The sequence below is a fragment of the Huiozyma naganishii genome, chromosome 3, assembly GCF_000348985.1.
Source record: "Huiozyma naganishii CBS 8797 chromosome 3, complete genome".
Taxonomy (NCBI): domain Eukaryota; kingdom Fungi; phylum Ascomycota; class Saccharomycetes; order Saccharomycetales; family Saccharomycetaceae; genus Huiozyma; species Huiozyma naganishii.
This window is the reverse complement of record NC_035924.1, coordinates 894,479-917,639: the sequence shown is the minus strand read 5'-3', so window position 1 is coordinate 917,639 and position 23,161 is coordinate 894,479. Positions and strand designations below refer to the sequence as shown.

The 23,161-nt window shown below is 43.7% G+C and overlaps 12 protein-coding genes across 12 annotated transcripts; 7 read left to right on the top strand and 5 right to left on the bottom strand.

The window, feature by feature from the left end:
• Positions 1–250: 250 nt before the first annotated feature.
• MUS81 (Mus81p) lies at positions 251–2,077 on the top strand (the record flags this gene model as incomplete). Its single annotated transcript, XM_022607193.1, has 1 exon — positions 251–2,077. One exon carries the CDS (start codon positions 251–253, stop codon positions 2,075–2,077), a length of 1,827 nt encoding a protein of 608 aa, XP_022463814.1.
• Positions 2,078–2,360: 283 nt separating this feature from the next.
• Positions 2,361–4,232, top strand: UBA2 (E1 ubiquitin-activating protein UBA2; the record flags this gene model as incomplete). The annotated part of the gene is made up of 1 exon (XM_022607192.1): positions 2,361–4,232. One exon carries the CDS (start codon positions 2,361–2,363, stop codon positions 4,230–4,232), a length of 1,872 nt encoding a protein of 623 aa, XP_022463813.1.
• Positions 4,233–4,489: 257 nt separating this feature from the next.
• Positions 4,490–6,592, bottom strand: SAC7 (GTPase-activating protein SAC7; the record flags this gene model as incomplete). Its single annotated transcript, XM_022607191.1, has 1 exon — positions 4,490–6,592. The coding sequence occupies one exon, from the start codon at positions 6,590–6,592 to the stop codon at positions 4,490–4,492; it is 2,103 nt and encodes a 700-aa protein (XP_022463812.1).
• Positions 6,593–7,777: 1,185 nt separating this feature from the next.
• RVS167 (amphiphysin) lies at positions 7,778–9,328 on the bottom strand (the record flags this gene model as incomplete). Its single annotated transcript, XM_022607190.1, has 1 exon — positions 7,778–9,328. One exon carries the CDS (start codon positions 9,326–9,328, stop codon positions 7,778–7,780), a length of 1,551 nt encoding a protein of 516 aa, XP_022463811.1.
• Positions 9,329–9,724: 396 nt separating this feature from the next.
• CIN10 (Cin10p) lies at positions 9,725–11,365 on the top strand (the record flags this gene model as incomplete). The annotated part of the gene is made up of 1 exon (XM_022607189.1): positions 9,725–11,365. The coding sequence occupies one exon, from the start codon at positions 9,725–9,727 to the stop codon at positions 11,363–11,365; it is 1,641 nt and encodes a 546-aa protein (XP_022463810.1).
• A 140-nt stretch (positions 11,366–11,505) lies between these two features.
• Positions 11,506–12,339, bottom strand: PNO1 (Pno1p; the record flags this gene model as incomplete). Its single annotated transcript, XM_022607188.1, has 1 exon — positions 11,506–12,339. One exon carries the CDS (start codon positions 12,337–12,339, stop codon positions 11,506–11,508), a length of 834 nt encoding a protein of 277 aa, XP_022463809.1.
• Positions 12,340–12,942: 603 nt separating this feature from the next.
• On the top strand, positions 12,943–14,298 carry SHE9 (She9p; the record flags this gene model as incomplete). Its single annotated transcript, XM_022607187.1, has 1 exon — positions 12,943–14,298. The coding sequence occupies one exon, from the start codon at positions 12,943–12,945 to the stop codon at positions 14,296–14,298; it is 1,356 nt and encodes a 451-aa protein (XP_022463808.1).
• A 272-nt stretch (positions 14,299–14,570) lies between these two features.
• RPT3 (proteasome regulatory particle base subunit RPT3) lies at positions 14,571–15,869 on the top strand (the record flags this gene model as incomplete). Its single annotated transcript, XM_022607186.1, has 1 exon — positions 14,571–15,869. One exon carries the CDS (start codon positions 14,571–14,573, stop codon positions 15,867–15,869), a length of 1,299 nt encoding a protein of 432 aa, XP_022463807.1.
• Positions 15,870–15,938: 69 nt separating this feature from the next.
• Positions 15,939–17,465, bottom strand: SMP3 (glycosylphosphatidylinositol-alpha 1,2 mannosyltransferase; the record flags this gene model as incomplete). Its single annotated transcript, XM_022607184.1, has 1 exon — positions 15,939–17,465. The coding sequence occupies one exon, from the start codon at positions 17,463–17,465 to the stop codon at positions 15,939–15,941; it is 1,527 nt and encodes a 508-aa protein (XP_022463806.1).
• Positions 17,466–17,764: 299 nt separating this feature from the next.
• SXM1 (Sxm1p) lies at positions 17,765–20,647 on the top strand (the record flags this gene model as incomplete). The annotated part of the gene is made up of 1 exon (XM_022607183.1): positions 17,765–20,647. One exon carries the CDS (start codon positions 17,765–17,767, stop codon positions 20,645–20,647), a length of 2,883 nt encoding a protein of 960 aa, XP_022463805.1.
• Positions 20,648–20,995: 348 nt separating this feature from the next.
• NCB2 (negative cofactor 2 transcription regulator complex subunit NCB2) lies at positions 20,996–21,481 on the bottom strand (the record flags this gene model as incomplete). The annotated part of the gene is made up of 1 exon (XM_022607182.1): positions 20,996–21,481. The coding sequence occupies one exon, from the start codon at positions 21,479–21,481 to the stop codon at positions 20,996–20,998; it is 486 nt and encodes a 161-aa protein (XP_022463804.1).
• Positions 21,482–22,452: 971 nt separating this feature from the next.
• HPT1 (hypoxanthine phosphoribosyltransferase) lies at positions 22,453–23,097 on the top strand (the record flags this gene model as incomplete). The annotated part of the gene is made up of 1 exon (XM_022607181.1): positions 22,453–23,097. The coding sequence occupies one exon, from the start codon at positions 22,453–22,455 to the stop codon at positions 23,095–23,097; it is 645 nt and encodes a 214-aa protein (XP_022463803.1).
• Between the last annotated feature and the right edge of the window lie 64 nt (positions 23,098–23,161).

Here is a 23,161-nt window from a genome sequence, read left to right as displayed (position 1 = left end):
ATACTATATTTTAATATATTTCATTTACCATTTATATAACTTGAAAAGTTGATATTTTCCTAACTACTAAGTGACTTCAAACATACTTTATTTGGGTCCCTGGTTCCACTGGTACTGCTGCTCTGAGTATCTTAAAAATATATATATACGTCTGTTTTAGAACTTCTTTGTTTTCATAAAATTCGGCGAACCATTTGAAACGAATCATAAGGTCGCTAGAGGTGCAAGGAATCGTCATGCAATCGCAGATATGAGTCTACCTTCCGATCTCAAAGACTTGTACCTGAAACTGTTAAAGGATTTGCAGGATTCCCTGTCCTCCAAACAACAGCAACTCAGCTTGACATACCAAAAGGCCCATAAAAACTTACAGCAAGCAGAGGGGGTGTTCTACTACATTAGGGACTTGAAGAAAGTCAAGGGGATTGGTGATACGATCATAAAACGCTTGGAAGCTAAGTTAAACGAGCATTGCAAACAGTTGAACATCGAACCACCACCTGCGAGCAAGCCCAAGGAAACAAGCTCCAAAACGAAAAGAAGCAGAACTCAACTGAGGACAGATGATACCGAGCAAGATGGGCAAAAGAAAAAGCCGAAAAGAAGATACATCCCGAAGAGACGATCCGGAGGCTACGCGATCATGCTTGCCTTGCTGGAACTGAGAGCAGTTAATCGCGCAGTCTCCAAAGAGGATATAATAGATGTTGGTCAGAAGTACAGTGACTCAAGTATGGTTCCCAACCATTCTACAAAGGAATTCTACGGCGCTTGGTCTTCCATTGCTTCCTTGAAAAATCATAACCTGGTGGAAGAGGAGGGCAGACCCAAGAGATACTTTCTAACTGATCCTGGGGTTGAGCTGGCAAAAATGCTACAGGCTGCCGATGACATTGCCATGAAGAAAATTGACGAGGGGACGACTACCAAGGGGAAAGATTCCTTTTTTGAAGAACCTGAAGAGACTGCCAACCTGAGTGACCTTATTAAGGCTCATAGTCAAATACAGATAAAGAATCGAGACAAAAGTAGTATGTCGTTTCTGGATACCACTTTCCAAACCACTAGTACACCGAGAGGCTCCAAATTAGCGGCACCATCGGTAAGTTCAAATACTGATTTGAGAGAGGCGGAAAACGAACTGTTCTCGTCGTCGCATGAAAGGAACCCACGTAAAAAATTCGAGGGGGTGAGTTATGAACTTTGGACAAAGGACTCATACGAGATATACCCAATTGTTGATCGTCGCGAAATAAAATCTCAAACTGACCGTGACTTCTTCGCGAAAGCTCTGGCACGGAAGGGCCTGAAGACAGATATACGACAACTCTCTCTAGGTGACATTATTTGGGTGGCTAAAAACAAGAAAACTGGATGCCTATGCATTTTGAATACTATTATTGAAAGGAAAAGATTAGATGACCTGGCCCTCAGTATTCGCGACAATAGGTTCATGGAGCAGAAGAACCGTTTGGAGAATTCTGGTTGCGCTCACAAGTACTATTTGATCGAAGAGACAATGGGTGGTTCTGTAGGGAATATGGGCGAAGCGTTAAGGACATCACTTTGGGTAATATTGACTTACTATATGTTTGGCGTTATACGAACAGCAAATTCCGAACAAACGGTAGAAAAATTGAATGCCCTACACTGTGTCATCGAGCGGTTTTATGCTGATAAAGAATTATTAGTAATTTTCCCTAAGACAGTTAACAATAAGGTGGAGTACAAACAACTGCTGACGAGATTCCAGCTAGAATTCAGCAAAAAATCGAACATAGAATGCTGCCACACATTTGAATGTTTTCAGGAAATTATGAGCAAGAACGAACTGAGAACCGTAGCGGAACTGACAATACAGATTTTGCTGTACGTCAAGGGTGTGTCACTTGAGAAAGCCATCGCCATCCAGTCAGTTTTTCCGACATTGAATCATCTGCTCACAGCGTACCGTAACTGCAAGTCTGAGCTAGAGGCGAAAAAACTGCTCTATCATAAACTCGGCAACATCCCAGGAAACAAAAAGATCACCAAAAATCTATCAGAAAGGATCGCAGATGTTTTTTCAACCATATAGATGTGCATATATCAATGCCTGCTCTGTCAAGCAGCAAATTGATTAAGTATAGTTTCTCTATATAGATACGAAAGTAGGAAACACATATTCATTACAACGATTTGGACTTTGACCATTTCAAGTACTACAATCAATGAGTTTTTTGTAGATGAATTAGTACAAAATAAAGCGAAAAAAAGTGAAAAATCGAAAGCTTCCACATTTAACGTTTACATGTTTAACCAAAAGACACTTGTTATCGGATTGATCTTACATTAGTATACTACCTCGCCACCCAGAAGCAATGCCCAGGGAAACAAACATTGTCAAAATCTTAGGTCAGAAGAATTATGAGAAAATACGCAACACCAAGTGCTTGCTGGTTGGTGCTGGAGGTATAGGTTCAGAATTGCTGAAAGATCTGATCCTTATGGACTTTGGCGAGATACACATTGTTGACTTAGATACCATTGATTTGTCCAACCTTAACAGACAATTCTTGTTCAGGCAACGTGATATCAAAAAGCCAAAATCCACCACTGCTGTGAATGCTGTAAAACACTTCAGCAACTCCAAGATTGTTCCCTACCAAGGCAACATCATGGACTCGACACAGTTCCCCTTGCATTGGTTTGAGCAATTTGACATTATTTTTAATGCATTGGACAATTTGGCTGCTAGACGGTATGTCAACAAAATATCACAATTCATCTTGACACCTTTGCTGGAATCCGGCACTGCTGGGTTTGATGGTTATATTCAGCCGATTATACCAGGGAAAACTGAATGCTTCGATTGCACCAAAAAGGAGACTCCAAAGACTTTTCCCGTGTGCACAATCAGGTCCACGCCATCTCAGCCAATTCATTGCATTGTCTGGGCAAAAAATTTCTTGTTTAGCCAATTGTTTGCTGCAGAAAATACGGGAGACAATATGGATGATCCCAACAAAGACTGGGGTACCACTGATCCTGAAGAAATCAAAAGAATTAAGCAAGAAACGAACGAGCTTCAAGAGCTACAAAACATAATCACCGCTAAACAGAAGGAAAGAATACCAGCAATACTGAAGAAACTATTTATTCAAGATATTGAGAAGTTGCTACTGTTGGGGAATCTATGGAAAACAAGAGACAAACCTGTTCCAATAAACGCACTAGATATCGTGAAATCTCCCGAAGACGAAAAGCTTGACCTGAACAATATCTGGCCCATTCAACAGCAAATCCAAAACTTCATCAACGTGACGGAGAAGCTCATAGACAGGATGCCAAAGGAGAACAATTTCATTGAATTTGACAAAGATGACGAGGACACACTAGAATTTGTTGCTGCCGCGTCCAATATCAGATCACAAATATTTAACATTCCCATGAAGTCGGTATTCGATATTAAACAAATTGCAGGAAATATCATTCCTGCCATTGCAACAACCAATGCTTTAGTTGCTGGTCTATCATCCATTACGTCATTACGTATTTTGAACCTGTTGAAATATGCACCTTTAAAGGATGCGAAGGACTTGAACATGGCATTCACAGCAAAATCAAGTAACATGTCTCAAAACAGGTATCTGTCCAATCCAAAGTTGGCTCCTCCAAACTGCAAATGCCCTGTGTGTGCAGCAGTTGTGCGTGGTGTTCTCCATGTGAGCAAGAAGTCTTTGGAAACTTTTACACTACAAAAATTTGTGGAGTGTTTACAAAGTCAGTACGAATATGAAGAGGATATTTCGTTATTGGATATGACGGGCCAAAGGTTGTTAGTTGACTTTGACTTCGATGACCTGCTACAGAAAACACTTTCTGAACTGAAATTACATGACGGCTCTGTTATCCTTCTTAGTGACGACAGTGATAGGGACGACGGGATGTTGAAAAAACCAGCCGAATTTTATATTGTTGTGTCTGGTTCTCTAAATGAGGAGAAAATGGAGCTGCCTAAATTGAATATCCCTTTGTTACCTGCTCCCCCAAGCACCACTGATACCGAGGAGACATCTGAAAATGTGGACACTGTTGCAACGACAGAGGGCGGCCAGGAAGATGTCATAACCATCTTGGATGACACCGATACTACATCAAGTAAAAAAAGACACTTTTCGGATGATGACGAAGGACCTCCAACTAAGGCTGTGAAGCAAGCGATAGACGACGATATTATTGAGTTGAATTGAGCCAAAAAAAGAGGAGTTTTTCATTACCCTCTTAGACATCCTATATTCATACGTATAGATAACTGGGAAGCTTACTAATGATATACAATTATATATTATCAACAGCATAATGCGGTCAACTTATATCTAGCATATTAGCATTTACCCGTAACCTGTAGCTATACTAGTGTCCATATTGCGAAGCGAGGTATGATATTCTTCGGGCTGACATTGCAAGCAGCTTGTCATACCACTGACCAATATCTGTGTTTAAGAGATTAGCGCGAAGTTAATCTATGCAGCCAGGATTCTCTTTTCTTCCTTCTGCCCTTTTCCGGTTCATCGGTCTCATTTGTGGATGAGTATGCAAAATCTTCGTTCGAACCATTCAACGAACCATCCATGACCATTGATAGTGGTCTCCCATTGGTGTTGTTTGTACTATGAATCTTGAATGAAGACGCGGTGCTATTCCCACTCAGCGAGCGATGGAAGATGGGTATCGACAGGAGGTTTGACTTGGGTAGCGATCCTGATTGTATACTGCCTGGTGACTGGGCATCTGCGCCGTGGTTGTTTTCCTCGTCAAAGTAACCGTCAGCTTCTTCCGGATCTGTCCCCGTGAGATCGCCCGTATCACTCAGTATACCAGATTTAGGTAGCCAAGGGAACAAATTCGTTCTTCTCTTAGTGCTGGGGATAAAGTCCGGTGGAACCTGGGCTGATCCGATGGACCTAGAGTGCGGCCTACTAATGGGGGCTACTCTTAGTGAAGACGACGAGGCCTTTTTCAGGGGTATCTGTGACTGCGAGTTTGACTTTCTTGGTGACATGGCTCTTGACATGGATGACGGAGCTGGAGGTGACATGTTCAATAGAGATGACGAAGGTGGGTTAGATTTGCTCGGCGACGTCTTTGTTAGTAGCTCGACTGGGGATCCCGTCCTACTTGGTTTCCTGGATGTGGAACGGGGTAGTCTATCGATGCTGGAAGAAGACGTTGTAGTTATTTGGGGTACCTTCCTTGTCTGATTTCTGGAAAGTTGTTGTTGTTTCTGCTCTTCGTTGGCGATCTTGAGAAGATGTGGTAGTAACTTATAAGAATATTCGATGAGGAATTCGACGACAAACCTCGAGAGTTCGTATTCTTTTGGGTCCATGTCGTGTTCTGGGTGCGATAGCATTGACGGCTGGAAGATAGCAGCCAGATTCCTCCCCGACATGAGGTTGAATTGTGATTGTCTGGCGAAGAGACTCAGGAGGTCCAATAAGTAGATTGTCAGTTGTTTCGTATCATTGGACAACTTGACGAACAGGTCCTCGTAGCTCTTGATGGCTGCCCTTATGTCGCGTGTGAGTCTCTTCTTGTGACGAAGTTTCCTTCTCCTTCTCTCTTCCTCCTTTTCGTCATCGCAACTGTTTGTCACCTCGCTTGGGTCGTTGCTTGCTAGGACTTCTTTGAACGATAGTTCCCTGCGAGGTTCCGGCTTGTCACTCCTACCACTGCTTATCCTTTGATCTATTGTCATGTTTTCTGACTCGACGTCAACAGTCGTATCTGCATCAGTGGCGTTACCATGTGTATCCGTCGGCCTCTCGCTGGATACATCCAATGGGCTCTCCTCCCTTTTGTTGTTCGCTGTACCTGCACTGTTTTCCCTATTTGCGTTTGGATGTTGAACGCTGTGCATAGCCATGTGCTTTATAATCCTTGGTTTTTCACGGAGTGGGGTTCTGAATTCCTCGTAAAGGGACAACGGTACAAGTGGTTCCTCCAAGTTGTTAAGAAACCGTCTAAGTAACGATGCAACGTCGTGTACCGTGTACGCATCCCAGTTATTGAATTTGGCCCCGTAATCAGGCGGCGACGAGAATATGTACTGCAACTCCTTGACTCTCTTACCGTTCCCTGCTATACGGAATATCCCTGACGTCTCTAACCCGTTTGCCTTGAGGTAGGCCCCGCATTTAGCGACGACAATCGGTATTCTGCCAAAACTTACTAGTTCCGACTGTACAATGACCTCAGCGCTCGCGACACTCAGCGACTCGGACAGCGCAACACCAAATACCCTCCCTGAAAACCCGTTTTTATTGCTTAGGAAGGTGTCTCTAAAGATTTTGTATTCCGTGCTAGATGCCATTGCCGATGTTTTACTCTGATCATTTTTGGCAGCTGCCACGGGTGAAGAATGGTACGAATTGGGCCTGTTGTACAGATTGGGCCGCACTGAAATACCTGTATTAGCACCGGTACCGTTTGTACGTTCAGATGTGTTTACTGTCGAATGCGAGTTACCGTTTGCCACTGGAGGCCCCGCCAGCGAATCCGAAGACATGCTCTTCGGGTTATTAACAAATTGCTTCCAAAATTGGGGCATCTCCTAAACGTCGTGTGGGGAGTGGAAAGAAAAAAATTAAAGTGTTATTGGTAACCAATAGGAGAAAGTGTGGGAATAAGTAGTGTGTAGTTTCGATAGAGTTCTCTTCACGTCGCTGCAATATATAACTGCGCGATGCTTGCTTCTCGAACTCAGGGTTTCAATTTTTTATTTTTTCGCCTGCTCAGTTCTCCTGATACTCGATAATTCCTTACTTTCCCTTTTATTCAGGGATCCGTGGCTGATAAAGCTTAGGCTTCTCTTTCTTCAGCCACTTTATGCCTATATCAAAAATCCCAATCGTGGCTTAAGTTCGAACTCTGACCGTTGAATTAAAAAAAAAAGCAAAAAGAAACAATTTTTCTCGCTTTCTCTTTGAAAGAACCCTAGCAGTATGGGGGAGTATACGTAAATGCCAAGGGGGATGACAGACACTCTCTTGTTCTACGTCCGCGACGTCTATAACTTTCCAGACGAGGAATGGGGGAGGCCGGTTCGGCGCCGAACGGTTCGTCTCTTTTCTTTTTCAAAGATGAACTGGCACAATAAGCTGGCAGTGCAGCTTTCCCTCTTTGGTATAATCTGCTGACACAAACACAGAAACAGGGAAGATTACTTTTACAGTACGACACGGACCTTTAAAGAACGTGCTCCACAGTAATATTATACAACTTTTAAATAAGTTTTTCCTTTTCTTTTTTTTTCCCTTTCTTTCCCTTGCACGCCAGAAAACCTGCTTTCTATTTCTCTCTTGTTCTGTTCCCCAGAGTCTGTCCGTCCTCCCTTCGTCGCAGTTGTTCGTCTGTGGTGTATTTCTTGGACGATGCGATGTTCCGTCGAAAACTATATCGAGCGGACGAAAAAAAAGAAATTCTTCTTTCCTCTTCTTTTCTTTTTTTTGCGTCCCTTTTAGGAAACTGTTGACCTTTTCGAGCAGGGTCTTTCCCTTTTGGTCGATGCGTTTCCCAAAGCGGAAATGGCGTTCCACATGAGGATGCAGGTTGCCCGATCGGGAAGGTGAGATTTCCTGGTTACCCAATACGGTAAAATCAACGTGTTTTGCATTAATTAAGCTACAGGTTCTGAGTTATACACTACGGGTACATACCGTTCCGTTTTGGGGCTGGAAGAGGACGGGGATGGCGATTGGCGAGGGGGGTTCGGGGGTAGAGGAGGGGGTGTAATTCACTGGTTGAACTGGACGTAGTTCCCGGGGAACACACCTTGTTGGCCGTTGTACCTCCCTGTCCACCACTCGTTGACGTCCGCGGTCCGTTGTACAATTTCAATGGTGGCCCCCGCGGGGAAACTTAGGTCTCCAGCAGCTTGCGCTTGGTAATCGTATAGTGCTGTCACCGTTTCAACACCGGTGGGCATTGGTGCGGCACCCATACCAGGTTGAGCAGTTGGGGTAGGTGTGTATTGAGGTGGTGCTCCAGTGGTAGCAGCAGCAGCTACTGGAGCTGCACCAGGTGCCCCTGCAGTGCCCACGGGGGACATAGGAGACATGGGGGACATTGGTGCAGCCCCGTAACCAGGGGCTGCAGGAGCTGCTGCAGCACCGTACCCGGGTTGGCCGTATGTCGCCTTTTCATTGTATCCTGGCTGGCCGTATCCGGGTTGACTGTATCCGGGTTGGCCGTACCCTGGCTGGCCGTACCCTGGCTGGCCGTACCCTGGCTGGCCGTACCCTGGCTGGCCGTATCCTGGCTGGTTATATGCCGCCTTCTCATCGTATCCTGGTTGACCGTAGGCTGTTTGACCGTAACCCGGTGGAACGTTACCCGGTTGGCCAGGTTCTGGAGATCCATATCCGGGTGTGCCCGTTTGTCCATCAGTAGCAGCACCATCTCTTCCGGCACCGTAACGTTTTTTGGTCATCTCCAGCTTCGCCTTCGAGTACCCAACTTTGAAATGCGTGATTGTCAATGCATCAGCTTGTTCCTCTACATTGCCTCTCTTGGCCATGAACGCCTCTACAATGTCACTGTTTAGATCGAAATATGGAATCTTCATGTCTTGAAATCTGTTGTAAAGTGTGTAGAATATGTTCAGTTGCATGAAGTAGAAGGATACGAACAGCGGTTGAACAAATTGGGCCTCCAGCCCAAACAGGATAGGCAACTGTGTCTTCATCAACTCATTGTAATAATCGTACTCTTGCTGTGCAACCTCCATTTCCGCTTGTGCCTTGTACAACCTCTCTTCGTCCTTAGGCGTGGGTTCCTTCTTGTTTTCGTACTTGGCATGGTTGTTCAATTTCCTGTCCAGATCCAGTTTCTTGTGGTTTCTCTTCGTTGCCATCTTACGAATATACCCAATCGTGCTCAGCAACTCCTGGCACGGTTTGATGATCTTATCCTCAATAAGCGCTAAGTCCGGTTTCAAAGTCTCCTGCAACTCGGCAACTATAGTCCTATACTGTTCACTCGCCTCGATACCTTGAGGGTTATCCTCAGGGACAGTAGCATTCGGATCACTCATCTTACCGCTGATCGGCTTGAACAGTTCCTCCATCGCCTTGGCGAACCCAATCTGATGTGTCAACATTCCATTGACAGCACCAGAGTACCGTTTAGATTCGTCACTCAATTTCTTAGTCTCTGTTTCCAGTTCCTTGAACCGACGCTCTGCATCCTCATACACAGGGTCAGTCGTCTGCTCCCCCATCTTGAACTTATGGCGGAAGGACTGCGGTGCCCGCGCAATCGCTTTTGTAAAACCTTTAAAACTCATACTCAAATAAGAAGCAGGAAGAAATGGGCAGAAAAAACAACAACAAAAGAGCAAATGCTACTCCTCAGTACCTGATATCAAGTACTCTGTGAGAGATAATGTAGTGTAAAGTTGTTCTATGCACAGTCTATGTACGTACACACAGGTTTCCCCCCTCTAGTAACTCCTAATCGCTGTTAAACTCTTGCCTCTTCCTTCTTTTTATTTTTTCCTCTCTATCGATAAAAAGGAAAAAGGCCATCCGATGCAGAGGGAGCACACTGAACAATAAGGCGGGGTTCGGAAGAGGCAGTGCAGTACCGCTAGAGGTGACCCTGATCGATCTACCGGCTGCTGTAGAGAGAGATAGAGGGGATTATTATGCCATTCCCGTGATTTCAAGGCTTTAATACAGATATGGAACATGGGGATATCGAAGCGGAGGAGGTCTTTTCCGACTGCTACTCGACAATGTCGCAGATTACTGCAACGACAGTAAATGATATAGAACAGTTGCCGTATAGAATTACACTCCGAATGGCACTCATATTGTTTGCCGCGACCATAGGTGGGTTGCTGTTTGGCTACGATACTGGGGTGATATCTGGGGTACTGATCAATTTGGATCCCGCGGATTTGAATCGAACAGAGATGACCTCCCTCAACGAGGAGTTTATTACAGCTAGTACGAGTGTTGGATCCTTTTTTGGCTCGCTGTTGGCATTCCCATTGGCAGACAAAGCCGGTAGGAAGTTTACTTTGGCCGCATGTTGTGTTGTTTTCGTCGTAGCTGCTATCTGGATGGCACTCTCTTCGAGCCTTATTTGGTTGGTATCTGGGAGAATGATTGTAGGCGTAGCAGTTGGCGCTGCTGCTCAATGCGTCCCCATATATTTGAGCGAGATATCACCGGCAAAGGTTAGAGGGTTTATCCTGACTTTGAATTCCGTGGCGATCACGGGAGGCCAATTACTCTCGTACATCATCGCTTATTTTCTTGGTGACGCAAGGCACGCTTGGAGATACTTGTTTGCGATCTCTGCGATTCCTGCTATATTCTTTTTGCTCGTATTGGATTTTGTCCCGGAATCACCACGTTGGCTGATATCGAAGGGGAAACTTGCTGAAACTCAACATGCCATCAAACTGGTTTACCCAACTGCCACAGAGGTCCAAATTGTATACAAGATGAAGAAGTTGGTTCATGATATAAACAGACTACACAATTACGAAGATATCGCCCCGCTAATGTGTACCTTTAGAAATAGCCCAGATGTGAACATTCCAAACACTCGGAGGGCATCTACATTACAACAACAAGCTAGATCAGAGCGGGCTTTGTCTGACTCATCAACACCGTTGATTATGGTGCCTAGAAACGCATCCAGTAATCAACTTCCCAGAAAAGTTCACAAGATGGAACCAAGGACGAAGAGAGCCCTCTTTGTTGGGTGTATGCTTATGGTTTTCCAGCAAATCACAGGATTCAATGCATTCATGTACTATTCCCCAATAATATTCTCGAAATTTGATGTGACAAATCCATTGCTCCCGGCAATGGCTGTCGCGTTGACAAACTTCGTGTTCACTTTTGTAGCTCTAAGGTATGTTGATACAGTGGGGAGAAGATCGATGCTACTGTACACAATCTGGACTATGACGTTCGGACTGCTCTTCTCTACAATGGGGTTCAGTCGTGACAACGTTAACATTTTGCTCGCATCCATTGTTGTGTACGTTGGTGGTTATGCGTCCGCGCTGGGGACAGTGCCGTGGGGGTCGGTCGAGTTCCTCCCTTTGAACAGAAGATCATTTGGAGCTTCTTGCATTTCATGCACCAACTGGTTGACTAACGCACTGGTATCAATGACATATTTGTCCCTCATGGCAAAGATAGGTAACCAAGACACCATGTTATTGTTTGCATTCTTCACCGTTTTGGCTTGGTTCTTTGTATACTTTTGCTATCCCGAGGTGAAGGGTTTGACTTTAGAGGAGATTGGAAAAGTATACGAAAATGGAATTGATGTGCATTACATATACCGAAACTATCATTGATTCTTAAAGACTACTATGTGAATTTATTAGCTTTATAACTATATTCTTAAGACTCAAGGAAATACACCAAAAGGGAAATGAAATTAATAATGTACAGACGCCAGCGGGGCGAGTTCAGCAGATCTTCGAGACTGCTAAAATCAATAACGCTCCTTCAACCTCGATGCAACAGTACGCAGGTTACCGTAAACTTTACCTGGAGGCGAACCCAAAATTAAACTGACGACTGATTCTCTGGCCATTCTTATATGCGTAAACCCTCCCAGAATGTGAATTTTACTATCGGCCAACACGATTCTCGTTCTCGTTGCATTTTCAATAGCAAACTTGGTCTTACCGTCCTTACCAGCGATACGGCCAATGGCTCTTGACAGATGGTCCCCGTGTAACGTTTTCACGTCCTTAACTTCGAAAGTTTCAATGTACAGATCGTCCAATCTCAAAAGGGCAATAGAATCATCGAGATCAAACCCAAGCGTAAAAGCCTTGATGAAATCAGCACCTTTTTGCAGGGCACCAGGATCAGTGGTATGTTTAGGATGAGTTCTCAACTCGACTGATTTGGTCTTCAAGTTCATTCTGACTTGTAGCTTCAGGTGATCTACTAGTGGTGGGTATATTTTCGTCCAGTTATTCCTTAGTGGCGTCATTCTATGTGGTGGGACAGCAACTTTCCTGCTCTCTGCCTTTATTTTGGTTTCGGAGGCTTTATTAGCCGATGAGAAACGTGGCTTCCCTTGCTCATCCAGAACAACACCTTTATGTTCCCTCTTTGTATTCGCGGCACCGTTATCGGACCCCTTCCCCTCTCCATCTTCATCCACAGCCATACCAGAGTCTAGCAGGACGTCCTCATCATCGTCCTCATTTTCGATGGGCTGCGTGTTATCGGTACCAACAATCCTGCTTGCCGTTATTGGTGCAGACACACCTGCCGAATCGGCGTTACTTTTGATAGCAGTGGGAGCAACCATTCTTAAACACTATTCTTTTTAATCAATCTCGATGGGTGTATGCTGCGATTGATAGCTACGATAATGTATTTATCCCAGTGATTTTAGCGATGAGTTTGAGATGAGAATCGCAATAAAAAAATTTTCGTCAAAAATTTTCAAATTTCAAAAGGTCGTTCTTTTTCTTCTTTGATGGCGCTGTTCAAAGGGAAGTAGTCATGTACAAGTACAACTGTAGGTCTTTTTTGACGTTGCGATGGGGCGAAGCTGCAGTGGGTGACCTCTAAGTTGTTGATAGTATCCTTTTCTTGTTACTTATTAGTGGTGTCTCCTGTGAAATAAGTCTTTTGGCTGCACGTTGTTGATACACGGTGGATACCTAAACAACTCTGATCGTAAAGTTTGCTGTAGTGTGTAACGGCAGTGGCCACAAGGGGAGTGTATTGGAACTGATAAGAATCGTAATAAATTATTTTCTTTCCGCTGTCTTCGCCCTGCACCACACAAATCCTATTCTCTTCTATCGGAGATGCGATTATCAAACCTTGTTTTTCAACAAAACATTGAGATATTTGTCTCTAAAGTCAAGAATGGACGGATAGATCATCATAGGGGACCGATACGATGTTCTTACGTCCTGTTAGAGGCGTCAAATGGCAATTGGCGACCTCGAGAGTGCGGTACTCTGTAAACCCAGCTAGAATTCTGAGTACAGGTCATTCTTTGAATAAGCAATCGAACGATCAAAATGCTGGAGAGGAGAAGAGTAAAGAGAATGAGAAAGGTACCCTTTGGGAGGCATTACAACCAAAAATTTCGGTCTTGAAGGATAGGGCAGAACAGGTACGAGGTAACGTGCGGTCCTCGAGGAAACAGATATCGGATAACCTGGGAATAATGAAGAAATCGATACAAAAGGCAAACTTCAAGATTGCAGAACAAGATCGGGAAAGGCAGGATTCTAAACTAAATTACGATATTGATGCCAAGACAAATTCCAAGATTGAAGGATTGCCCAGTGACAGGGAATCGCATCGGAACCGTCTTTCCCGAAAGCTGACCCTCTATATGGACTCTTTACAGGAGACGATCTTCACCGCAACGAAAGTGTTAAACGATGTGACAGGTTACTCCTCCATTCAACAATTGAGAGAGAGTATTGTTACAATGGAGCGTCAGCTAGAAGAGGTGAAACTGGAGGTCAAGAAGTGTAAAACCGAGTACAATGACGCAATTCAAACGCGGATCCAATCGCAAAGGGAGGTTAATAATCTACTCCAGAGGAAGAGCAGCTGGTCCACGGAGGATCTCGAAAGATTTACACAACTGTATAAAGATGATACAATTAACTCACGGCGTGTGGAAGACCTGAAAGTGAAGTTGGCACACGTGGAGAGTCGGGAGGATCAATTGCACGATGACTTATACAGGGCCATCTTAACCAGGTATCACGAAGAACAGATATGGTCCGATAAGATAAGGAGAACATCCACGTGGGGGACATTCACGCTGATGGGGATTAACATTTGCTTGTTTTTAATACTGCAACTGCTATTGGAACCTTGGAAAAGGAGGAGGCTGACAAGATCTTTCGAGGACAAATTCAAAGCAGCTTTGGAAGCGCACTCTGTTGAGCAATCTGCTAAGTTTGAGAACTTGGCTACCAAAATTGACAACACTGGAGGAGAACCCGTGAATATTGAAGAAATTGGTGACCAAAAGACTGAACTCAGTTCAGAGGAAACCATTCAAGCGAATGAACAAGAATACGCCACAGACATGCTAGCTGCTCCCTCTAAGAACACGAAACTGGCACCACTGCACGATTTTGCGACTGTTCTGCTGACTCTCTTCCACAAAATCAAACAATTTTACAGCTTTTCCCCAAAACATTCCGTAGAGTTATCCACGACAGAATTTTATCTGTTTTCAACAACACTGATGATACTGACATCTTTGGTGACCCTGGCTGCCCTGTGAATTATCAGAGATGCTCCTGGTAACATATTCATACACACGACCTTCCTTTATAAGCTCTGTACATAATCCGTAACTGTCACCCATCACGTGATCTTATAACTTGTCCTTTTTCCCAAATTTTAAAATGGGAAGAACTGATTGAATTCGGTGGCAATAACAAATGGCCGCGGTTGTGTTATCTTCAACGTTTCACACAAAGTAGTTCAAAGACCAAGCCTATCACTTTGGATCCAGCTATACTACCATTTTTTAATTGAAAGGAGAAGAGAACTATGGAGGAACTGGGAATTACGCCGGCCCCTGAGCACGTTACAGAGGAGAAATCCGCTGTCAAATCTTTCGGATCCCTACTGGCAGAGTTACAACAAAATAAGGCTATTAACGGCAATGTCATCAACATATCCGGTGGTGCAAGCGCTGATGTATATTTAAAGCTGAAGAAATTGGAGAAAGAGCTAGAATTGCTCGTTTTACAGGAGGACTACATCAAGGATGAGCAGCGCCATTTGAAACGTGAACTGCTGAAGGCTCAAGAGGAGGTCAAGAGAATCCAATCTGTGCCATTGGTTATCGGGCAGTTTTTAGAACCTATAGATAATAGCACAGGTATTGTATCGAGCACCACTGGTATGAACTACGTGGTAAGGATTCTATCTACATTGGATAGAGAGCAGCTGAAGCCATCCATGTCTGTCGCTTTGCACCGCCACTCTAACGCTCTGGTTGATATTTTGCCTCCAGACTCAGACTCTAGTATAGCTGTGATGGGTGAAAACGAGAAACCAGACGTCACCTATGCTGATGTCGGTGGGTTAGATATGCAAAAACAGGAGATAAGGGAGGCGGTGGAACTGCCTCTGACACAAGCAGACTTATATGAGCAAATTGGTATTGATCCTCCAAGAGGTGTATTGTTGTACGGTCCTCCAGGTACCGGTAAGACCATGTTAGTTAAGGCAGTCGCTAATAGCACAAATGCTGCTTTTATAAGAGTGAACGGTTCTGAGTTTGTCCATAAGTACTTAGGTGAGGGTCCAAGAATGGTCCGTGACGTTTTCAGATTGGCAAGAGAGAACGCTCCATCCATCATTTTTATTGACGAAGTCGATTCTATTGCCACGAAGAGATTTGATGCGCAAACGGGTTCTGATCGTGAAGTTCAGCGTATTTTGATCGAACTGCTGACACAGATGGATGGGTTTGACCAATCGACGAATGTAAAGGTTATCATGGCAACAAATAGAGCAGACACACTAGATCCTGCCCTGTTAAGACCTGGTAGATTAGACAGAAAAATCGAATTTCCATCCTTGAGGGATAGGCGTGAGCGTCGTTTGATTTTTGGAACTGTTGCTGCTAAGATGGCACTAGCTCCAGAAGCTGACTTGGATTCTTTGATTATTCGCAATGACTCATTATCGGGGGCAGTCATTGCCGCTATCATGCAAGAGGCTGGTCTGCGTGCGGTAAGGAAGAACAGATACGTCATATTACAGAGCGACTTGGAGGAAGCATATGCATCTCAAGTCAAAACAGATAGTGATGTGGACAAGTTTGAATTTTACAAATAATCATGCACGATATATCACCTATGTAGACCAAGAAAAGTATGTTAATATCTTATTAAATGATCAAAAGCACTACAGAATATTCTGAACAGTGTACGAAGACATACCCGGTATGAAAGTGGTAAGGTCTGCCACATCGAAATGATCCAAATCTAGATGGTCAAAAGTATGGTAATCTTCCGTCACCTTGAAACTGGTTTCATTCAGGTATCGCATCAACCTAGTTTTAACGGATGCAGGTGCAATCAAGTTTACTCTATCATTACGTTGCAGGAAGTTTGTTAGCGCAGAATCCAGTAATTCTAGGTCCGCTCCCTTCAAATCAACCACATGTTGTGATGTAATATCGAATTTAATTTCGTCAAGCAGCTCCGTGCCATTGACAATGTTCGTTGTTGATGTTGTCAAATTGTCACACATATACATCCACGTTGGTGGCATGTAGGTTTTCCACCATATATGAACACCAAAATTATTTCGTGTCTGTTGCTCCCTATAATAGTAGTTCAGAACTTTAATAATTCCGGCCTGGTGGAAGCAGCCTATTATGAGACCCATCACCATGTTGAATATCAGCCAGACCATCAGAAAACCTTTTCTATTTTGATTAACCTTGCTACATAGCAACAGTGCGAGAGGAACTATAGGTATCAAAAACCTTGCCTCCTGATGTTGGAATAGTGACAGTGTTACCAATCCAGATATAACGGACAACGAAGGAAGACTTTTGATGTTACTACCAATTTTTCTGTAATAAACGGGGAACAAAAATACAGCAGGGCCTAACAACTGAGGTAAGTTGACCAGCAGATGCGTATATCTTGGATGTAGGCCGTGTTCAGACAGATTGGATAGCTTGACATTGTATAGAAGGTTGTTCAAAGGAGCAAATGTTAAGGTCTGTGTCTGATATAGATATGTATCAAAAAGAACGAAAATGCAGGAACTGCATAGTGTCGATCCACAGATAACAATAAGCGACTTTATATTCCTTCGGTAAAATTGGAAGAGCACTTTGATAAACGGCAAAAAAATGAAACCGGGAAATGTGATCCTGTTGAAACACCCAATTGATATCAAAATCCCAATCAAACCTGAGATTTGATAATTATTGCTTTGCAAGGATCTCAGTACCTTAACAAAGAGCGCTAGGACCACCAGCAAAAGCAACGTTTCCAGTGAGTTGGAAAACGAGTGACTTTGAAACACCGAGGTAACGTATGATGTGGCAATAAGCAGCAGTGATTTTTGAACTTCCCCATGATTATTGATTAGTGTGATGGCCCAACTCGAGACAAGAATATACGAGATGTAGTTGTACAAACGCGTGACAAATATTATGACCGCGGGATCTCTTATGCGAACAATCTTTAACAGGACAAAATACAGGGGGCCGTACCATAAATACAACGGAGCGAAACTTCTTGACGCATTTTGTGCATTAAATTCCCAGGGTACTGTTGCTTTAGCAGACGTGAATCTACCCACCAGAATCTCAATTGATTGAAAGAATTCATCAGGGTGAATGTAGGATGGTTGGAAAATTACAAATAACCCAACAGCATATGCCATATACCTCCATTGTCTTAAGCTGACCATGCTTCCCGCTATATCTGTCGCGGTTGCTATTGTCAATGGGTTAACTCACCCACTGTCAACATACAAAATTCACGTGTTTAGAAATTCTTTGAAAATTTTTTTGGACCAAAACCGAAAAACAAACAAGCAGGGTGAAAAATTACAGGTGGTGTTGTCGATTATGATCGACACGATGGATTCGTAAGCAAAGCTTTGTGCTGGCCGTATTTCCATTCACTACAGCTTTCAATACCATTAAACAGTTACAAGTTTTGCTAAAGGACAGTTGCTTTGTTGCATTATCATAAAATAAGAGCAAAATGCAGAACGAACAGGCAATTTTGCAATGCATTGAGCAGACAATGGTGGCCGATGCCAAGATCATCAGGGCTGCCGAAATGCAGCTTTATGAATTTCAGAAGGTTTCCGGTTTTGCATCATTCCTATTGAAGGTGGTCTCCAATGGGGAACTACCACTCAACATCCGCATGTCTGCGGCTATCTATTTGAAGAATAAAGTTCAAAAATCGTGGAAGTCTGACACAAGTAAAGAATCGGTTGATGTTGACGACATCACGTTGCAAGAAGGAAGCATAATTAAGGAAAATATCATTCAAATTTTGGTTGCCAATTGCGAAAATAACCATATTAGACCACATCTCACCGAGGCTATCCGCATCATTTTGAGCAGGACCAATTCGTGGGATATGTCTGGCACAATCAATGGACTCCTAACGAGTGGGAAGGCCGACTATACATACACTGGGTTACTGTTGCTGTTCCAGATGTGTAACGCTCATAGGTACGACATGTGTGGGCACAGAGAATATATTGACAGTTTTATTTCTGATGTATTCCCAACTGTTGAAGAAATCCTTTCGCAACTGGTCAACCAAACAGACTACAGGTCGAGCGAGCTGTTGTACCTAATTTTAAAATCATTCAAATATGCCTGCTTGAACAATTTTCCTCAGTATTTCAACAACGTTGAGAAATTGAATTCATGGATTCAACTGCATCTCTTTATCTGTGCAAAGCCGCTACCGAAAGAAGTGTTAGATATAGACGTTTCCGATAGGTCATTGGATAAAAGAGTTAAGGTGAGTAAATGGGGATTTGGTAATTTGAACAGGTTTATCCATCGTTACACGAAATCCACCAAAAATATCTCTGAAGAGTTTGTTTCATATGTGTTCAATCAGTTGGCCCCTACTATTGTGCAAGAGTTTTTCAAGATTATTCAAATTTGGTCAACTGGATCCCTTTGGCTATCTGAATCTGCACTGTACCATTTAATTCAGTTTTTGGAGAAGTGCATGGTCAACGACTCATTATACCCACTAATCGAATCTCATTTGTCTCCAATAATTGAGTCTCTAATATTCACTTGTCTATGTGCTAGCGACCAATCTGTGACACTGCTTGAGGAAGATTCGGAAGAATATACAAGACGTTATTTTGATATGAATAGAGAAGGTAGCACCGCAGATGTTGCATCGACAGACTTCGTTTTTGTCGTTGGACACAAGCGCCCTGAAAAGCTGAACTTTCTTTTGCCCTTCGTTAATGATATTTTGAACAGTTTTGTTCAGAATCCAAATGATTTGGCGATCGCTTACAAACAAGAAGGCGCCATGAGGATGATCTCCTCTTTGTTTACTTTTTTCAGCCAAGACCAAAATTCTTTGGAGAGTTTGTTCAGTAACTACATTGTTAACTTGATTGGCGAGTCCAGGTATCCGTTCTTAGTTGCCAGAGCTTTGGAAACTGTAGCCAATTTCTCCTACGAGTTTAAGGATTTGGGTACATTATCAAAGATTTACGAATTAACGTACCACAATCTGCTGAATAGTGAGGAGTTGCCTGTGCAGATAGAGGCAGCTGATGCATTGAAGACGCTGGTCATTTCCAACCCTCAGATACACAGCCATATATCCGGTCAAGTGCCCGGTATCATGGAAAAGTTGCTAAAACTTTCCAAAGAATTTGAGATCGACATCCTTTCTGAGGTGATGGAGGCCTTTGTTGAAAGATTTTCTGACGAATTGACACCTTTTGCTAAGGACCTGGCACATAACCTTGCCGATCAATTCATCAGGCTGGCACAATCGATGGTGGAAAGCTCCGCTTCAGGGTCTGTCTCTACAGGAGACCAGGACCAGGAGATACAGGCTAGTTCTCTTCTGCAGACCATGACTACCATGGTGATGTCCATGAACAAGGTGTCCCTTTTGGATGAATTTGTCCCCGTTTGTAAATTTATCATCCAGAGTGCTCAAATTGTCATCATTACTGAGACTGTGGATCTGATGGATGCAATGACTTTATCGTCGAAGTCACAATTCCAACAAGTTGCACCACAGATGTGGGAGTTGTTCCATGACGTGTTGGACTCCTTCCAAACTTACGCCATGGACTACTTTGAATGTTACAACGTGTTTTTCGAAAGTATAGTGCTGTTTGGGTTCCCGCAGGACCAGACCTACGTGGCACCCTTCTTACAGATTCTTTCCGTTAAGATGGAATCTGATATTGACTACGATGTAGAGAATGTGTTTGAGCTGCTTCAAATGTATGCGTTGTCCATGAAAGATATTCCTTTGTTCACGGAAGCTGTTAGAGTTGGGTTTGGTAAAGCCGCTGATTTGGACGTTGACGCAAAATCAATAATCAAGCTGTGTCTAGCCAATTTGTTTGTGAGACCCACGGAGACTTTGCAAGTCCTTGAATCACAAGGTGCGACACTGGAGATGCTGAAGATATGGTACGACAACAAGTTCTGCAGTGTGTATGCTGTGAAGCTGCAAATAATGGCCATTCTGTCCCTTCTAAGGTTGAACGAGATGCCCGGTAGCGTATCCGGTTTTATTGGTCAGTTTGCCAACAAACTTGTTGCGTTGGTGGAGCAGTTACCCAAGGCTATTAGAAAGCGGGATGTGATGGCCTCCGGAGGCGAAAACCTAGCCGGTGGCGATGAGGACGCGTTGGAACCTGAAGAGGAGGAAGATTACTTTGAAGATTTTGAGGACGATTTCAAGGAGACGCCGTTGGACGATCTGAACGCCTTTGACAGTGTTCATTTGTTTTTCACAACTCTACAAGGTGAAAACCCAGAGATGTACCAACAGATAGTAGGACAGTTGACTGAGGATAAGAGACACTCTCTCCAGGTCATTCTCGAGTTTGTCTCCCAGAAGGCATAGTCTTGAGGAAAGTGAAGGATACTAAAGGGGGAAGGGGGGATAATGGAGAAGAACCCATTTTTTGATTAGTGTTTGGTGTTGTGTGCCGCACGTTTGACGTTTTGTTTTGAATACTGTGTCTGTAAGCATATATATATATGTACATATACACAAAATTTTGAAAACCTGAAGATGATATCGTTCCTGACAAGACTGAGAATCTGTTTTGTTGCAAAATGGGCTTGATAGAGTCTGTTTGTGTGTTTGTTCCTACTCAATGAATGCAACGTAGAAAGAAAGAAAAAATGCTAATTGGGGGAGGGGGAAAGTTGCGTGAGCAAAATAGATATATGTTAGACGTTACACACTTCACTCTAAAGGTTCTTGTTTAGCGTGTTCGGTGCTTTCAGTCTCGTCTATGGATGCTTCACCCGACGTGGGCAATGGAGCGTTCTGATGCAATCTCGATCTTGATTTCTTGAACAACTCCTCCTGTTGTCGTAGTAGCTGTTCCTCCGTGAGCCCTGAGTTTTTAAATTTGGAGTCCCTCCTCTCCCTAAACTTCTGCGTGCCCTTGAACTCTGTCAGTGCCTGTTCCAAGAACGGTATGAAGGAATCGAATTCTAGTTCTTTCAGCGCAGTGAGCACGTGCTCTGGGGCTATAGTCTTTTTCGCGTCATTTTCCGCCATCTCCGAGGACATCGACGACAGAATCATCAGAAACTCTATCCCGGCTTTTATAATAATCTCTCGTGCGTCTTTGTTGAAGGAGAGGTCATCGTCTATTATTTCCGAGATCAGTTTCTGCACTGTCGCCTTTGGCAACGATATATCGTCTTTCTCCATAGGTGGCATCTCCTTTAAAACTGTTACAAGCTGGACACACTGACGAATATCGACGCAATATACTTTCAACCAGAATAGCGTGTTGCTAATTGCTCATCCAGTACAATGCCAGTTACAAAATAGGGTGAAAAATAAAATAGCACAAACGTATAGTAAACAAAGAGACGGGAAAAAACGCATCGAACAACGACGCACTTTCTTTTTATACTTTGCACGAGTAATTCGCTACTTTTTGCCCGTTTTTGTATGTGGTGTACCCATTTTTTCTGTGTTTAGCTGTCAGTTGTCATTACTGTTTGGAGCAGCGAGATAGTAGTTCGTCCCTGGGTAGCAAGGTTTAGCCATCTTTATCAAAATGAAGGGACATACTAGTCCACAAAGCGATTGAACAGAATGGTTTCTACAAGACCCAAGCACAAGATCGAAGAAGGGTAAGTGCACCGCGAAGCAACGCGCCGTTGTACACTGTTCTTTTGGGAAACGGTTTTTTTCTTCTTTTGTGTCGCAATTTTTTCTTGTATTCTCTGACTTCTCCTGTTGCAATATACAAGAATTATATATTGCGGTCACTCTTTGGAAGCGATGCCCTGTATGTGGGCGCAGAGAAGCCGTTCATTGTTTGACCAGATAGCTTTACGCGCTCGTAAGCGTCTGGGGTTCTCTCGTGGTCAGAGATTACATCCGTAGAAGCTCTGAAGAGAGAGAGAGAGAGAGAAGGGAAAAAAAATTTCACTCTTCTCTATTCTCTTTTCCGGTTTTACTTCTTCTTCTTCTGGTAAAGTTTTTTTCACATTTAAATTAAAAGAGTTGCGATGAGATGCCTTTCCTCATGTCTGTTTTCTTTCCCGCGAGTTTAGTCGATTACTTGTGTCCCCCGGGATGAATTCTTTCTTTTTTAGCCAGGTCCAGTTCTTGGAGACTTGTTACTGGTAACTGTATATATATTTATTCGCATCCGTACACTCAACATCCCAAACACAATGTCTGAAGACAAGCAGTACATCTCCTACAACAACGTGCACCAGCTGTGCCAGATCTCTGCGGAACGGATCAAGAACTTCAAGCCGGATTTGATCATCGCCATTGGTGGTGGTGGCTTCATACCGGCTAGAATCTTGAGAACTTTCTTGAAGGAGCCAGGTGTGCCCACCATCAGGATCTTCGCCATCATTCTATCCCTGTACGAGGATTTGCACACCGAGGGCGACGATCAAGAGGAGGTCGGTGTCAAGATCCAAAGAACCCAATGGATCGACTACAAGCAGTGTGAGTTGGATCTTGTCGGTAAGAACGTGTTGATCGTTGACGAGGTCGACGATACACGTACCACTTTGCACTACGCACTACACGAATTGGAGAAGGATGCTGAAGAGCAGGCCGCAGCCAAGGGGGTCGACCTCGAGAAACAGCCGGAGATGAGAACCAAGTTCTCGATATTCGTTCTGCACGACAAGTTGAAGCCAAAGAAGGCTGACTTGCCTGCAGAGATTGTAAACGACGAAAACAGATACTTCGCCGCTAAACAGGTCCCTGACAAATGGTACGCTTACCCATGGGAATCCAAGGATATCGTCTACCACACAAAGATGGCCATAGAACAGGGCAACGATATATTCATGCCTTGAAGTTGATTGAAGGCCGGCTACATTTACAAAACGCACATATATAGTGTTGTGTTGTTTGACAATG